Source organism: Megalobrama amblycephala, linkage group LG12, assembly GCF_018812025.1.
Source record: "Megalobrama amblycephala isolate DHTTF-2021 linkage group LG12, ASM1881202v1, whole genome shotgun sequence".
NCBI classification, from domain to species: Eukaryota; Metazoa; Chordata; class Actinopteri; order Cypriniformes; family Xenocyprididae; genus Megalobrama; species Megalobrama amblycephala.
In genome coordinates, this window is record NC_063055.1 from 8,768,828 (window position 1) to 8,787,443 (window position 18,616).

The following is an 18,616-nucleotide window of genomic DNA, read 5'->3' on the forward strand; positions in this document are numbered from 1 at the left end:
TTCAGAAGTCTTTCTCTTTATAATTCATATCAGTTATGCATATTTCATGAGGTTTGTAATGGGAATTGCATCCATACTTAATATTCTTTGACTAATCCCTGGGTGTAGAGGACCAGAATGCATGCATTTTACCACGACACAGATGCGGTCTGCATTCTGGATGAACTTTTCATTGAGTTTGGATGACAAGAGCTGGAAATATGTTGAGGTTAGACATCTATGACTGTGCTGCCTGCCCTAAAATATATTAAAAACAAATAGAACCGGGAAGACTATCTTAGTTCATACCATCCCCTTACTTTCTTGGCACTCCCTTAGACAATTGTGCAATTTACTAAGACTGTTGTGAGTATCTCTTGTGGCAAGCCTCCGAACTGCAGCAGACATTCAGACAACTGGAAGTGGCTGCTGTCCAGAAGAGCGCCAGAGACACATTAGTAACCTGCACACCGGGTGTGACGGGGCTCAAGTGAGCGGATGATTAATACAGACCTCTACCATGACAGATTCCCCAGGAAATCTGTTCGACCCTGGTTTCTGTCATGTTTCCAAATCAAAGGTTATTTGTCTCTGTGAGTGGTCAAGGAGAGGAGTAAGTGTGGGTGAAAACATATGTTACTCACTGTCTTGGATGGATTTTATATTAAGCAGTAAACTAGAAAAATTGCCAAAAATAGAGCAAACAGTTGCCGTGGCAAAAAAGTTACCAGCCGGTGCCAGCATTTTGAACATATTCACAAAACTTTCATGGCCCACAGAATATTTTGTTGTATGACTATTTAAATAGTCAATATATCAAAAGAAGAAACAAGAACTCGAATGTATTGAATATACACTTGAATGTATCTCAACACTTGAATGTGGGTAAGTTAACATTTTGAAGAAACTCGCATTTCGTCAAAGACTTCATTCGAATTGGATTCATCAACAACCCAAAAACACAATCATTTATCTATTCGTGGGTTCAACATTTTTCTCTGTAATGTTAGGCAGTTCTGATTTAAATGCTATTGGAAGTTTGATCACCTTAGCTTACTTGTGCATAAGCAACTTCTATCTGATCCTTCTGGTTTATGCAGATCATCTTCTCTTGTTTTTGGATCCGGAGAACACGGATTGCTGGAAAAAATTGTCAATGGCGGGTAAAGAGTTAAAGAAAATTATGCCTATTTATAGAATAAAATCATTCCTATTTTTGTAATTGTCACCCCCAATTCTTGACCAAAATACAAAAAAAAAAAAAAAAAAAAAAAAATTTATTACTGTAATGCTCGTAACAAGCAGAATGATGCATTATTTTAAATAGAAGTGTTTATACCATGGTAGTGTTGCATTGCATTACAGTATTTTCAAATCAAAAAAGTAATAGAAGCTAATAAGAACAATAGGAATTACAATATCTGTACACATTAGAAATATTTTATGTTATGTTAATATTTTATTATGGTTTGTTACAGTTTATTATTTTATGTAATACTAAGAATGAGAGGGGAAAATGTGTTTGCCTTTTAAAGGGTTAGTTCACCCAAAAATTAAAATTATCCCATGATTTACTCACCTCCTTCAAGCCATCCTAGATGTATATGACTTTCTTCTTTCAGACAAATACGAATCTGAGTTATATTAAATAATGTCCTGGCTCTCCCAAGCTTTATAATGGCAGTAAATAGAGGATGAGATTTTGAGGCCCAAAAAAGTGCAACCATCAATCATAAAAGATAACCTAAACCACATATAAGGCCATCTGTCGGAAGCTAGTTATTTTTAAAGTTTTAAATATGGATATTTGTCTTACGCAAGCGCATCGCTTTGATTCAGAAGGCTTTTATTAACCCCCCGGGGCCACGGGGTTATCTTTTATGATGAATGGTTGCACTTTTTTGGGCTATAAAATCTCATCCTCTATTCACTGCCATTATAAAGCTTGGAAGAGCCAGGACATTAATGGTTACACTTTACAATAAAGTTCATTTGTTAACATTAAAGTATTAACTAACATGAACTAACCAGCACTACATCCGTTACTGTATTTGTTAATCTTTGTTAACTTTAGTTAATAAAAATACAGTTGTTCATTGTTTGTTCATGTTAGTTTACAGTGCATTAACTAATGTTAACAAACACAACTCTTGATTTTAATAATGTATTAGTAAATTTTGAAATTAAAGGTGCACTATGTAAGATTTCTGTCCACTAGAGGCCTATTCGAAACAAAGGCGTAGCTCGATGACGCCAAGTTTGAGAGCGGAATCTTGGGACATGTGGTCTTCATCTCACAGCCGGTGGAAACAATCAGGATAGGACTCAGGAAGAAATCATGTTCAAGGATGCGATTATTAATGTTACTGTAGTATAAAGCAGAGCAGGACCGAGTGTTGTGGGAGCTGAACGAGGCCGCTGGAGCGATTGCGCATCACACGCCTCACGAGCAGCAGGACTTTTATTATGCCGCAGTCGCCGGCGCTGCTTCCGCTTTTCCGGTCATGAGTATGAGGTAACGCAGCTCTGTTTATCATATTAGATACATTTGAGAGTGTTGAAAATGATGTTATAACATTACTCTGTGCGTTCGCTCGGCGGCTGCTGTGAGACACTGTTGCACACTGCAGTAAGATAGATCGATTTTAGAATATCATTAAATGCTGGATGGCTTGTGTTGATAAATGGCATTCAATTAATTTTAAAACGTATTGTATGATGGAGAAAATTCTGTTTTACTGTTACTAAAAATAAAGCTGCATCTGATTATGCTACGTTAGCTATTTGACAAAATAGTGTTTTTCTCTGAGGCATGGTAAAGCATGGTACTCGCAAAAAAAATTAGATTAAACAATGAGACTAAACGTGTTAAACTATACAGCAACAGTTATTTTTCTGTCTATAAATGTAACCAAAGAGTTGTTCCCTTGTCTATTAAAACATGTAATATATTAAAGCGTCTTTGGTGTTTCCATGGTTTAAAAAACAAATATACAAACAAACAGCCTCAGTCTGTGGTGCAATGGTATAAATAGCAGTGGTGGTAAAAACATGCTACCTTTTTATTATGCAAAAGTATCAATATCACCTGGACATGATTTCTTGAGATTCAATTTGTTGTGATGCTGTTTAAAAGATTAGCCACCACATAGTATAAAGGTATCGATTGCAACAGGCAACACCATCTGCACAGGATGATATAAATTAGTGCATGTGGGCTGAAGGAGTGCAACAAATGTGTTTTTCACATGCAGGTTTTCCAGATGAAATGCAGTTTCATTCATTTTGAAATAGTTACTGATGCAGACACAGGCTAATAAGCCTAAATGACCCATTCAGCGACATCAATACCATTAAACACTTATTGCACAAAAAAGTCAATATCCTTTCTTTTGTGGTGTCTGAAATAAATGGCCCAAAGTGCACAAATGTTGATTTAAATAAACCGAGGTCTTGGTCATGCAGTGAGCTCTCTCTGTAACCAAGCAACCACTGAAATTCGTCTTTGAATTATAATAAGCTAAATTAGCAGTCCTACTTCCAGAGCTCTGTAGGGCAGCCATGTTGCTCACAGTGAGGGTTAATGTGATCCCACTGAGGAAACATCTACAGCCTGCCTACAGGAGGAGCCCAACTCCATTTAAAACCCACACAGGAACGTTTCAACCTGCGGCTAATAAGCAGTATGGTTTAAGGGACCTCTGTAATACCACTACAATCAAGTTCTCATTCCCCCGCTGCTAATCTTAGCTGGCCTTGTTATTCCTCTGTAATGAGGTGATCAGTTAGGAACACTTTCCATTGTTTGTCTGCCATATAATCTGTTTACTGTTGTTCTGCTTACAAAAAACCGCCCCCCCTTCTGCTGACACTGGGAAAACTCTCGTCAGTCGCATGCAATCCCTTAACACACTGGGGCTTTCAAGTGCCAACAAAGCCTAATGACTATTAAAGGCTAATCTGTAGGCATTGTATTGGACACAGGCAGTGATTGTGGTTATTGGTTGAGTTGCATTCGCAATTAGCATTTAAAATTAAGCAGCTTGTATTGTTTCTTATAAAAAACATTTTTGAAAGACCCAGCATGTTTCTATACACCACATGAATGCATTTTATTTTTATATAAAATTTGAGGGCCTTATTCAACACGAGCAGAACGAATTTCGGGTAAATCTGTAAAATCTCCAAAATGTCTCATTAAATTAATTGCAGCTTTTTATGTAAGAATGGTTATGATTGATTTACATAAATTGTAAAAGGGTCAAGATGTTACTGACATGATGGGTAATTTTTTTTTTTGTCCAAAGGCCTTATTATTATTATTATTATTATTATTATTATTATTAATAAACAAAGATATAACATCCAAAGTATGTAAGGTAGTACAACTAGATCTCTTTTATTGAATCCAAAAGGTTTTAATTATATTTTGCTACATATAAAGGTATTTTAAAGATTTTGAAGTGTCAAAAGATCATTCGGTTTAACCATCCAAAGGCCAATACAACCATTTCATTTGTGATTAAAATATCTTAAAATGTAATAAATGTATATTTTTTTTTATTCTGGCATGATTTTATAACATCATATATCAACATATATCACAAAATGGTGTTAAAATTATGTGTAGAAGTTGTTGCTTTGTTATGAGAAAGAATGCCTGGAAAAATGAATTTCATTGATGTCATTCGGAGAAACCAATATAAAAGGGACCCAAGTAATGCGGTCAATATCATGACAGGATGTGACATCATTCAGACACCTGCAAAGGACCACATGGTCGTGAAGTAAAGTAACTCTCTTTTAACTATATGAACAATTCATGTTTTCACTTGCTCATACGCATGTCCCGAAAAATCAGGTCATTCGGTACAACCACTATAAAACATGGAAAATGTTGTAATATTTTAAAAACTTGTACTAAATATAAAATGTTTGCTTGTCCTTTTGCTAGCTAGCTAGCTAACAAGCTAACTAGCTAGATATCAGCCTGTTAGCATTGTTTGAAAATTTCATCATTCGGTATAACCAAAAGTGTCATTCAGTAAAATTGAAATTTTGGTTTAACCAAATGATTTTTTTGGTGACAAATTTTGTCCATCTTGTAAAAAATTACAAAAGCAGTGGTAATTGATTATAAAAACCACATAATCTCATTGTTAACACTTAATAAAACTGTTTTTTTTTTTTTTTTACACTTTTAAAACCTTATTTGTTAATGACCCAAAAACAGGTGTTTGCATTAAACTTAAAAATATAAAGACAACTGTTTGCCTGTAGGTTTAACTATTAATAGTAAATGTTTTGACTGATCTTAAAATGCGGAGTTGCTGTCACTAAAATCTTTGAAAATTTTACCACCTTTAAGAGCTCTATGCTAACTATTGTCTTTATTTACATTTAAATTGTGCAATATTATGTAGTTTAATATGCCTGCAACAGACTGTGTGATTTCAGGAATCCTATAAGATCATTACAAATCACATGTTGGGTACAACATATATGTAGACTGTACAATAATGACACCTATTGAATTCTCAAGTTTCTTTTGACAAATTGCTATGACTCAAGTAAGTATAGAAACACATCATTAGCATGCACTAGTGGTAAAAAAATAAAGCAAGATGAATGGCACTTTGGCAATTGTAGTTTTTATGTGCGCTGAAAAAAGGAGGAATCGAAAGAGTACAATATGGATGCAGTTATGGCTAAAGAAAAGAGGCCAACTTAGCATGCCAATTTTGCAAATGGAGCTTGAGGCAAGTAGTTTGGTTACACTATATTTTACAGTACTGTAGTTACATTGTAATTACTCAAATAAGTACTGAGTACTATTAATTAACTACATGTACTTACTATTGAGTTACAGTTAGGGTTAGGGTTTGGTTTAGGGTTAGTTACTTGTAATTATGCATAATTTACTGTTATTACTATAGTAAGTACATGTAGTAACGTGTAATTACTGCACTGTAAAATAAAGTGTTACCAGTAGTTTTAAGTTTTAGTGCAATATCGCGTTGATTAATACGCCATTTCATGATGCATTTTTATTGGCTAGTCAGTAGACGTAGGTTATAGCAGCAAAGATACTGTGAAATGATCATGCTAAATTTCGGCTGCCTTTGAACCTCTCTCACTGTATGACGTAGGACCACCATTTTGGAGTCACGACCACAGAAATCACCACATCTGGTCATCTTTCGTCTGGGACAGCCCAAAATCGTCCAATGTGTACCAGGTATTAGAATATAATTACAAGAAAAATAATTAAATTACTAAAAAACTAACTGTATTATGATCTCCCATAAGACAAAAGCACTCTTGTAATATTCACACTTTGTCACACAAAGATGTCAACACATGAAATTCAACAAAAATTGACTAAATTATTATTTTAACTCATCCTGATATCACAAGACAACAAGATACCACACCGTAAAAAAATAATTTGATCAATACTTCATGGTACTATGTTTGTCCTTTACTTTAACTCATCAAAAAAAAAAAAAAAAAACAGTTTCAACTTATTTTTTTAAGTTATACGAGATTCAACAAGACAAAAAATAAAAAGAGTTGAAATGACAAGTACAGCCAGTTTGATTATTCTTAATTTAAGGCAGCAACTGAACTTAAAAAATTAATTTGAATTAGGTGGAAAGTGTAAACATGACAACAAATTATAAACAAAACTGGCAAACAGTCAAACATAGCAACCATAACTATCCATGCCCCAGTGCATGCTGGGAAGAAGGCAAATGGGACACAATACCATTTTTGTAGGCCTGTTTTAAGTAAAAAAAAAAAAAAAAAAAAAGGGTTAACCCAGTTTTCATGCTGTTTGTCAGTTTTAAAAAATATGTTATAATAGAAAAGCTACAACATTATTTACTTAAAGAATGATTTTTACAGTGTAGAAATTTGTTCGGCTCATGTTTCATGAAGTGGAACATGAGCTGAATTTTGTATTGTGATTTGATCACAATTTAATCTGCATTGTTAGATGACATCTGGAGATATGTGAAGCGAACACTATAATGGATGTTATCAAGAAAAGCACATCTTGACTCAGGGGAGCCTTCTTTCACAGACCAAAATAAAAGAAAAAAAAAAAAGACAACTCGTTTCTTATCTCTAGTAAAACCATCACCCATTCACTTCCTTTCCCATGTAGGAAAGAAAAAAAAACACACAGCTCTGGGTTTTTTTGTGGGCTACTGCTTGCAAAGGAGGACGTAGATGTACCCCTGCAAAAAGCAGCTTTACAGGAAATGTGTTCCTTGGTGAGAATGATCAGTCAACAAGCCTCAAAGGAAGTTTATTTGATGTGGAGCCAAAGACAGAAGGGGTCTGGCACAGAGACGAACAAGATGACACAACGTCAACAGAAAGACTCGTGACATTTAATACAAGTAACTCATTTTTTATTAAACTCGTACTATAGAATGTGCTGTGATCTGAAGTGCAATGCAGTATAATATAATATAATATAATATAATATAATATAATGAATAATAGTGACAGGCCTAGGATGCACTATGAAATGGCACAATATGATGCCATTTTGGAAATATGAAGTCGATAATTGAGAGTGAACAGGTTACTGAAAAATATTTTCCACTCTTATAGTCGAATGTTGTTCAACGTGCAACTAATAGTCCAAAATGTGCTATTATAATTGACTACCTGGCTGCAATCTTACAAGAAAATCGCTGAATCAGATTCATGCGTCACTGGGCATCCACAGTTAAAATGGTACACACATGACACAAATTCATCAGATTGAAAGGATATAAATGAACGGGCAGAGTGCAAATCACCAGAGATCAATTAGAAGCCACTTGCTGTCATAAAAATCGACCTTGTTGTGGGCGACCACTTTGTTGGCACACTGACACTTGATTTTCATTCATTTTTTTCAGGTCAGAAAAACCACAAAGGTTGCCACTTTAAAGAGCAATTCACTGAAAAATTATGGGCCAATTTTGAATGGTTTTCCTACCTCCTGAGTCAGAAAATGACCAGTGGTGAAACGGAAATAACATCCTGAAAAACTATTTGGGACAAAGCTGAATTAGCATTGTGATTTTTGAAGATAAACAAAATTTTGTCTAGTAAACTCTAGCTGTCTTTATCTGTCAAACTGCCAAAAATGTACATATTCATAATTTATGTACTTTGACAGTTATAAATGTTGTGGTTACAAAGTAGTAAAAACAATGTAATTTTTTAAAGACTGCAACATTATGACATATGGTGCATATGACACAATTAAAAAATGCACAACCAGGAACTAAAAAAATGAATTAAGAATCACCACAGAATTCAGAAATATAAGATACCGATACATGAGGCACCTTCACTGATAGTCAACTTGACGCAGCAATACCAACAACACTTAATAACTCTCATTAGTGATTACCATATATATAAAATTACAATAGATCAATAGTTTATGAACATTCAAATATGAATATGTATTAAATTAACAAAACATTCATTATTTTCAAAAATATCTGAATGTTTTTTTTATTGTTTTAATGTTATTTTCTGAATGTACTTTAAAGGGTTAGTTCACCCAAAAATGAAAATTCTGTCATTAATGACTCACCCTCATGTCGTTCCAAACCCGTAAGATCTCCGTTCATCTTCGGAACACAGTTTAAGATATTTTAGATTTAGTCCGAGAGCTTTCTGTCCCTCCATTGAAAATGTATGTACGGTAGACTGTCCATGTCCAGAAAGGTAATAAAAACATCATCAAAGTAGTCCATGTGACATCAGTGGGTTAGTTAGAAGTTTTTGAAGCATCAAAAACACATTTAGGTCCAAAAATAACAAAAACTATGACTTTATTCAGCATTGTCTTCTTTACCGGGTCTGTTGTCAATCCGGGTTCACGACTCCGCAGTGACGCTGCTGACGTAAGACGCTGCTGACGTGTTATCCGGTGCGCCCGAGCTTCGTTTACAGTCTGAGGGAGACGCACACTGTATTCAAGCTATTCTACATTGTTTGTATTTTAGTATTGCTATATTTTTTAAAATGGTGCGTAAGTGTGCATGTCACGGATGTCCTAATCGCCAAAAACAACCACGGCGACGTAAAAGTGCATTACCAACGCCGACAGATGAAAGGATTCAATGGAATCAATTCAATGGAAAGGATTCCGGAAGAGAAGACAATGCTGAATAAAGTCGTAGTTTTTGTTATTTTTGGACCTAAATGTGTTTTTGATGCTTCAAAAACTAGAACTAACCCACTGATGTCACATGGACTACTTTGATGATGTTTTTATTACCTTTCTGGACATGGACAGTCTACCGTACATACATTTTCAATGGAGGGACAGAAAGCTCTCGGACTAAATCTAAAATATCTTAAACTGTGTTCCGAAGACGAACGGAGGTCTTACGGGTTTGGAACGACATGAGGGTGAGTCATTAATGACATAATTTTCATTTTTGTGTGAACTAACCCTTTAATGTTATTTTAAGTAATCTGATAAAAAATATATATATATATAATATTTGTAAATGTTATTATAAACATTTACAAATATTAATTTGTTATAAAGTTATAAAATTATTATCAATATAACTTCTATGCAGAGCACATTACCTCACATTTATAGGCGGCCCACGTTCAGGACGCGTTTTTAGTTCAACAACAGTTATTAAATGGGAAGCAAAGCAATGTAACAAACACATTTTGTGACGCTTAAAAAAAGGCTCATAGCGAAAGACGCTTAAAAAAACGGACGAAAGCAAGAATCGTCCTGTGTGAACTTCAAACGCGCACTTTCTCTGTCATCACGTTTCATTTGCAACGAAAAGCAGAGAATAGCATTGCAAATGTCATTTCCGTATAAGGTTAGGTACATTAGGAAAGCTGATACGATGTCTTACCTTATAAAATTATGTTGTTCTTGTGGTCGTTTAATCCACGTCCAACTCTCAATGCCAAAATAGCGCGAGCAACTAATTAGTAGCGGAAGACGAATAAAGCTGGTTTATTGAGCAGCGCCCTCTGTTGATCAAAATAAACAACATACTGAAGTACATACTAGGGTTTTTTTTTTTTTTTTTTTTGTAATGTTTTACAGTATAAGGTCTCATTAGTTAATTTTAGCAACCTTATTGTAAAATTATTACCTTTTTGATGGCAACAAATCAATTATAAACAAAAGAACAATAAAAAAAAACATTCCAAGAGGAATTGATATGAAAAGGACTATTTTCAAAGAATCACCTAAAAACAGAAGTTTGTGGATTAATTCATTTTAACACAATTCAAAAAGTCAATCCAAAACACACTGAAATAAATACATTGAAAAACTGTTCCAACTACTTTCTTCTTGACATCAACTAGGCTGGACTTTATGAATCTTTCCCTTTCTGAGCTCAGCAGTTACAGTGAAGACTTTAATCTGATAGAGATTGGACTCTCCAGCCAAAGTCATTTTGTTGTTCTCATGACGAGGTTTAGCTATGGCTCTGCTGACTGGGTCTACGGCCACACTGTCCAAACAGACAGCTTGTGGCTGAGTCCCTGTTCCTATCAGCACATTACAGTGAGCTATTTTGAATTATGGAAGAATATCAAAGAAATCATGTGTCAAATAAAATGGAGATGCTTCAGTCACAGTGTTCTTAAAGGTACACTATATGTAACACTGTCATTCTTTTTTTTTTTTTTTTTCAAAATTGACAAAATTTAAATATTGAGTCATCATCATCATCAATCCTTCTTCCAAAATGTGTTTTTGTCTTACCCCAATTCACTACTGTAATTCAATAAGTGTTTTTAGACATGTCAGGATGATTTTCATGGGAAATTGCGTATGTACGGGCATCTTGTCATATATGTATACGTGGGAGTGGCATAGGTTAGTTGACATGGTTGACGATAAATCTCAAACCTCTGGGGAATCAATCACCCATTTTAATCAAACGCAGAATAGAGGAGAGTCTGCTGGCAAAAAGGAAACATGACAGAGCTCGTAATAAAACAAGAATCAACATTGGCTTGGCTTTTGAGAACTGAGGGATTTGAAATGTTGTAAAAGTGATGAGGAGATGTTGTTTATATTACTCAACAGGTAAGGTATTTTATTGAACACATAAATTGCCATTTGTAGCTCTCTAACAGAGTTCATTGTAACGCATTATCTATTGTGAAGGGTCATTTCATTATTGTTGTTAGTGGTGTGCTGGAATTTATTTTCAAGTAAGTACCATGTCTATTATTGCTAGTAAAATCTTCAGCTAGTCAGCTTGAGATCCTTTCCATCTAAACTGGTTATATCTCTTAAGCTTATAGTGAATGTTTTATGAGCAGTAGGATAGCCATATCAACTCACAGTCGCAGAGCTGAAGCACAACCAAAACAATGTCCTTCTCAAAATGCGTGCAAAATGTTTTGTTTTTTAACCGCTAAAGGGCCAAAAGTTACATAGGTTGTTCTGACTGCCAGCAAAAATCCTTATTTTGTTTGTTTTTTGAATATCCAGATTTTATCCAAATGTTTTTTTTTAATGTCTAGACCTCAAAAATAATTAAATAAATAATTAAAATAAATCTGATTTTTTTTTTTTTTTTTTAAACGTTTTAAAACTTAAACTAATGGGCACAGATATGAGGGGCAGTGAATATTTAAAAAAAAAAACTGTCATTTAATACATAGAATGTGTGTATATCGTTTTTGACCAATTTTGGTCTGTTTTTCACACAAAGCTATGGGTTCAGAACACTTAGTGCACGAGTCATATGGACTACTATATACTTTTAAGGTGCTTTTGTGCACTTTGACGTTTGAAACCTTCAGTTGCCATTCATTGGAAAAGAGCAAACAGTACAATTCTTTAGAATTTGTTCCTTTTGTGTTCCTCAGAAGAAGAAAAAAAGGGGATCAAAATGATGACAGAATTTTCATTTTAACCCTTTATGTGTATGAAGAAAAAGAGGGACTGAATGAAACAGCCATCTTGAACCGAGCCTATAAAGTCATCTTACTGCTTAATATTCCAAGATAAAGAGCTTATTATGATAATTGTGCTACATTCAACAGTACTTTCAGTTCTGATTATGCAACTGTAATTTAGAAATGGCATTTTAATAACAGTTCATGGTAAATTTACCAGCACTGTTGTCTATTATTTGACGTAAGAGCGCCAGCAGAGACTGTAATCTGTGTATGGAGCGCCACCAAGTGACCATATTTAAAACACACACTATGCCATAACTGAGCTGTTGAATCAGATTTCTTGTGCAAGGCTCTGGGCACAGTCTGTTTTAATAGGTCTCTGCTGCACAGTAAATCTGTTTATTTGGGCTTTGCAGGCTCTTGTTAAATTAGACTACATCATGGCATTTGCAGAAGGAACAAAGTTGAATTAAGGTCAATGTTGCTGCTCACACAGGTCTTGCAAAAGAGACCAAACAACTGCCAAACACTTTATTAAGCTGCCAGTGACAATGAGCACATGACAGGAGATGTAGCCCCTTGGCCAGAGGTGAAAGAAAGAAAGAAAGAAAGAAAGAAAGAAAGAAAGAAAGAAAGAAAGAAAGAAAGAAAGAAAGATTCTTGCATATGTCAGAATCTAGCAAAACAGTTCTGATTGTGAATAAGAATATTCTGAGGAATTATTACATTTTGATGCTATGCTAATAATCCTTATTTTCACAAATATTAAAACAAAAAAATTACTAATAAAAACAGAAACTGCACTCCTGCACAGTTCATACATGTTGGAATATTTGCAGTTTTGTGCTTGTGGGAACATCCAATGTTGAATCCATAGTTACAAAACAAATGGTTCAGTGAATATTGCAGCAGAATGACTCGACACCTGAGAGTGTGAAAGGCGGGTCGCAGACAGCTGACAAAATGTTTTTACTTTTTATGAAGTTCTCTTCACATCACTTGCACTCACAACATGACCACTTTGTCTTTATCTGCATGATGAACAATATTGATTACAATATTCATGAGTATAAATTAAAAACAACAATTATTTACAAAGGAATACATGTATTTCATATTTATAAACTCAATAACAGTATATTTACAGTATAAACAGTTAACATCATAAAGCCTCAATGCACAGAATGATGTCTGCAGATATTTGCATATGAAAAAAACCTATTGTACATAAAGTCTTCTGTCGTTTTTCTGTACAGCACGCCAATATATATCATTCACTGACTCTGTCCTCGCGTCTTTGGAGCTCAGGTAACCAAGGATGGAGTTAGCAGCCCAGAGACTGACCCCTGCTAGGCAGAAACAGAGATGTGGGGTTTTCCACACCGATGTGGTGAGCTGGGTGTGGATCATGAAGACGACAACTGCCAAAGTCCCCTAAATGGATACAGATTCATACATGCTTAAAGTCACCATGAAATCAAAATTGACAATTGTTATTTTTTTTAACAGAATGTTGCAGTGTTTATTATAAATTATTTATCCGTACACATAATTTTTTTTGTTGCCATTTTTGCCTTTATTATGATAGGACAGTAAGCAAAGTGGGAGAGAAAGAGGGGGACGGGATCGGGAAAGGTCCGTGAGCCGGGACTCGAATTCGGGTCGCCTGAAGTGCAACGCCGCTATATGTCGACGTGCTGCCCACGAGGCTATCGGCAACCAACTGCCCTTGTAATCTTTAATCAAAAAGGTTAACCTCCACTCCCCCTGGAAACGATGTCTGTTCTCTTCATGACGTATGTTTCGACAGACTAAATATCCTCCACAACTGACTGCAAACTGGCATTCAGATCTACCTCCATTTAGAGCCTGTACACATGGAGACGCATTTAGCTGTAAATTTTGTATCGTATAAGCATTTCGTCCAGACAGATCTGCCGTTTTGGGAGCCTGAAACCGCTATTTTTTTTAAACCGGGTACCAGAGTGGATGAATCTGAAAACGACACCATTGTGTTTTCGTGTGTTTTCACAGCCAATCCGTATATTTTGTGAAACGATGATGTCATCGCCCCACGTCTCGAACCTAGCCAGACACCTCTACGTCACGTAACAGCAACGACAACAACAATGGTGGAATACATGCTTGTGTTCGTGCTGCAGAAGCTACTGAGCCTATTAGCTTTACTAAAGTAAAGCTTTATTACTAAGCTTTACTAAAGTTTGTATACAGCGTGCAAGGTTTCTGCTCATGCTCCAAGTCTTCTTCTCTGTTTTTAGTGTATCTCTGTTGCAGAATTACAGCGCTACATACTGGTCTGGCATGTATACTACGTCGTTTTGAGTCGGTTTCAGTCGTTTCGTGAGTACAGAGATATTTATTGAGACGACGCCGTGTTTACAGAATTTTTTTAGAACAAGGGGATTTCTAAAAAGTATTTCCCCCAGTATTCTTCAATGAATAAAAAAGTTCAAAAGAACAGCATTTGTATGAAATAGATATTTTTTGTAACATTTTAACTCCTAATGTTAACAAGTCCGCAATATGTTCAGAAATCATTCTAATATGCTCATTTGGTGCTCAAGAAAATTGGATATCATTATCAGTGTTGAAAACAGTAGTGCTGCTCAATATTTTTGAGGAAAACATAATATATTTGGGTAACACTTTACAATAAGGTTCATTAGTTAACATTAGTTAACTACATTAGTTAACATGAACTAATAATGAACTGCTCTTACACAGCATTTATTAATCTTTGTTAATGTTAATTTCAACATTTACTAATACATTATTAAATCATGTTAACATTAGTTAATGCACTGTGAACTAACATGAACAAACAATAAGCAACTGTAGTTTCATTAACTAATGTTAACGAAGATTAGTAAATACTGTAACAAATGTATTGCTCATGGTTAGTTCATGTTAGTTAATACAACTAATGTTTAACAAATGGACCTTATTGTAAAGTGTTACCAATATATATATATATATATATATATATATATATATATATATATATATATATATATATATATATATACGTTTATATTTGTATTCTCTGATGCATGGAAAGTTCAAAAGAACAATTTGAAATAGATTTTTTTTGTAACATTATAACTGTCCTTACCACCACTTTTGATCAATTTAATGCATCCTTGATTAATAAAAGTATTAATTCCTTTCAAACTTTTGAATGGTAGTGTGTATTTGAAGAATAAATGATTTGCCTGATTTTATTATTAACAAAACAGTAACACACGTGGCACTAAACAGGACTACATTGTAAAAAAATTGCAAAAAAATGTGCTTTATGCTAAAAAAATATTGACTAATTTAACCTGACTGCATTAAATTACACCAACACAGGTCATTTTAAGTTTTATATCAAGTACAGATATATCACTTTTTGCAGTTGTTATAATTTGCTTAATCATGTGAAATCATCTTGGAGCAAATTTAAGTCCTAATGTCTGCAATTTGTTCTGACAATATGACTTACCACAGCTCGGCTGCTGAAGACAGATACCTCATTGGTTGCCATTTGTTTCTGAGTAGTAAAAGAAACAAAGCTGTCTCCAACCATCATGGCTCCAAATGCACGTATGAGATGAAGATTATCCTCAGATCCACTAATCTACAATGGATGGACACACAAAGGATTAATATCTATGGATAATAGCATCTAGTAGAACTTCAACTTCCTATAGCATGAACTTTCTGCTATACTTGATGACATCTGTTTTCTTCAGAGCTGCTTTATAGATGAATTGAACTCATTTCATATTTGATGAACTTTACACAGTTATTGAACGGAACTGAATCAATACTGAACTGACCTCAGCTGAACAATATTTTCTTTTTAGAGCTGCTGTACAGCAGAATTGAACTTTGTTTGCATCACTGAATACAGCTACTTTGAAACAATCTGTATTGTATAAAGCACTATATATGAATAAAGGTGACTTGACTTGACAATCTCCTTCAAACATAGTCCAAGGTTTGTACCTGTGACCCAAGTAGCCATCCTGGAAAAACCAACCACATGAGGCCAAAAATGAAGTTGGCAAAAAAATCCATTTGAAGGAAAAACCTCTGGGGTTTAGTGAGCTGTTCAGATCGTTTCAAAGAGCCTTGCAACTGATTGTGATCCAAGATCAAAAGAATCAAACTGCTTAGGAGAAAGAACAAGAACACCGCCACATCCACCATGGGAAGCTGGAGAATATGAACAGAAAAAGTCAAGAGTACTGATTTTACATTCGCTTACCATACCAAAGTGACTTGTTATAATAAAATGCTCACATCAGGTTTTTATGTTACATACATGTCTACGATCTCTTCCTTGAATGTGTCCCTCTTTGCAGACTCCTAACAATGAAAGGAAAGCCTGTATAGAAAGACATTTAAAAATTGTATTTACTTCATATTTGAAAATGTAGTTAAATGTAACAATAAATACTAAATTGATGGAACATTTAATTGTTCAAAAGTTTGGGTTGCAGCACGAGCACAAGTAATCTTATATTACAATATAAGATAACTGTTTTCTATTTTAATATATTTTAAAATGTAATTTATTTCTGTGGTGGCAAAGCTGAATTTTGAGCATTATTACTCCAGACTTTAGAGTCACATGATCCTTCAGAAATCATTATAATATGCTGATTTTGTGCTAAAGAACATTTGTTTTTATTACCCTTGTCAAAAACATTTGCTTAATATTTTTTGTGGAAACTGTAATTTTTCACAACCATTATTTTTGTAACAATTATTTTTGTGTGACATCATGACTGCCCATCACTTTTGATCAATTTAATGCATCCTTGATGAATAAAAATATTAATTTCTTAAAAAAAAAAATCTTACTGAACTCAAACTTTTGAAGGGTAGTGTATAGTTGAAGAATAACCCTTAAAAATATGTATGTATTTAACCCTTAAAAATACATATGTTGGTGTAATATTACAAGCTGTTTGTTTGAGAAATCCATATATTGTGTATTAGATATCTAATACACAATATATGGATTTCTCAAACAAACAGCTTGTGCATTGCACTTACCACAAGCCTTGATATGGAATGAGCTGAAAGAGATAGTGGATGGCTGTTGCTTTTGAAAAAAATGAACTTAACATTACTGGCAACCCACACACACACGAGTGAGCGCGTTACTTCAAACTGCGCGCTTCCGTCACTGACGCTTTCCCCCTGCAACACAAGAGCGTAACGCTTTACAAAAGTATTATTACCATAGTAACAATAATATCAGCCAAGATGCCCAATAAGTTAGTTATTTGTTATTAAACTGTTATTGTGTTCAGACGGAGCGCGTCGCGTTTTACAACGCGTGTCAAGTAATGACGCGTCTCGAGACCGATGCGTTCTGTTCCATTCAAACTGTTTTGAGTGAAAAATTGGCCTTATGACTTTGACTATCAATTTGTTCCAGTTTCAAAACTGTAGTATGGTATTTTATTGGATATTAGTTACCATGGTATTTTAAAGGAAACACTGTGTTTGCCATTTTGCAGGCATTTTCACACAAAACGATTAGTTTGCTTTCGCTTATTAACATTTACAAACAAAACATCACTGTATATAATTACATAATTTCACTCACACAGCAACTAAAGACCCACCTCTGAGGAAAAAGCCAAACTGGAACACATCCGATAGGCAATGCTGAGTAGTAGTCCTACCACAAGTTCGGCTGAAATTACTTGACTTCCAATTACTTTAATCTTGGTCGTTTTCATGTTTAGTTCACAGTCCGAGGTTGGGGGTCAAATCAAAGTTTTCACTGCGACGAGGAACTGCATTTGTAGCCCGCTGGCTTCCAAAGACCTCATACGTCAACATGCCCTTACACAACCTAATTATGAAACTCACTGGAGGGGTCCTCAGCTCTCTTGAGTAACCCGGTGCTGCTGAATGCGACTTAATGTTCTTCTGGCTGCAGCCACTTTCTACAGGGTGTTACGTAAAAATCAACGGGAATTAAAACATGCTCGCGGGGTGCATTCTTTATGAGTTGGTGAAGCCAGCCCAGGACATCAGAAGATAGTGAAATAATGAATTTTATGATATTTTAAACCTGTAGAGCTTTTAAAATATAGTATTAGACTGTTAAACCATAGAAGATATTTAGGTTTCACACTTGTTTCCTCACACTAGGCTACTATGGAGAAATAAATAAATAAATGAATATATGATATATAATGATCTATATAATATGTTACATAAGTAGCCTATAACAGGTCTGGTCCTCCTGATTGTGTAAGGTTTAACACCCTTATGTTATCACACATACAGTACTGTGCAAAAGTCTTAGGCACGTCAGTATTTTCACCCCCCAAAAAGGGTTTTAAGCCAGTTATTTATATCTTTATCTTTATATTTATGTCAGTAGGAAATATCGATTCACATTTCTTAACATTCATTTTGCAATTAATTGTAGTAATAAAAAGTGAGATTTTTGTATGCAAAGTAAGTCTGACAACAGCCGGTGCTCCACACTGAGATCTGATCTCACCATTATCGAATCCATCTGAGATTACATGAACAAACAGATGAAACTGAGACAAACTAAATCCAGGAGAACTGTGGCCGTTTCTCTAAGAAGCTTGAAGAATATGACCTGCAAAGATACAGTACTGTGAGAAGTTGGCACTTGTGTAAAAATGCTGTAAAGATGCTTTCAAAAGTACCG

The 18,616-nt window shown here is 34.7% G+C and overlaps 1 protein-coding gene and 1 long non-coding RNA gene across 2 annotated transcripts in view; both read right to left on the minus strand.

The window, feature by feature from the left end:
- LOC125279509 overlaps positions 1–9,961 on the minus strand; it is a 57,509-nt gene extending 47,548 nt beyond the window's left edge. Inside the window, exon 1 of the long non-coding RNA XR_007187398.1 lies at positions 9,885–9,961. This is a non-coding gene — a long non-coding RNA (uncharacterized LOC125279509). The remainder of the gene's footprint in view (positions 1–9,884) is intronic.
- A 2,457-nt stretch (positions 9,962–12,418) lies between these two features.
- On the minus strand, positions 12,419–17,967 carry LOC125280615. The gene is made up of 6 exons (XM_048211276.1): positions 17,547–17,967; positions 16,969–17,115; positions 16,232–16,294; positions 15,913–16,122; positions 15,407–15,541; positions 12,419–13,335 (listed from the first exon to the last, which is right to left on the minus strand). The coding sequence occupies exons 1-6, from the start codon at positions 17,661–17,663 to the stop codon at positions 13,120–13,122; spliced, it is 888 nt and encodes a 295-aa protein (XP_048067233.1). The 5' UTR covers positions 17,664–17,967; the 3' UTR covers positions 12,419–13,119.
- Positions 17,968–18,616: the final 649 nt, after the last annotated feature.

Excerpts from the sequence above, each read along its gene's own strand:
- LOC125280615 (XM_048211276.1), bottom strand. The coding sequence starts at position 17,663 with ATGAAAACGACCAAGATTAAAGTAATTGGAAGTCAAGTAATTTCAGCC. Across the intron at positions 17,116-17,546 it reads GTTTGGCTTTTTCCTCAGAG|GGGGAAAGCGTCAGTGACGG; the intron begins GTGGGTCTTTAG and ends CTTGTGTTGCAG. Across the intron at positions 16,295-16,968 it reads ATTCCATATCAAGGCTTGTG|GCTTTCCTTTCATTGTTAGG; the intron begins GTAAGTGCAATG and ends CTTTCTATACAG.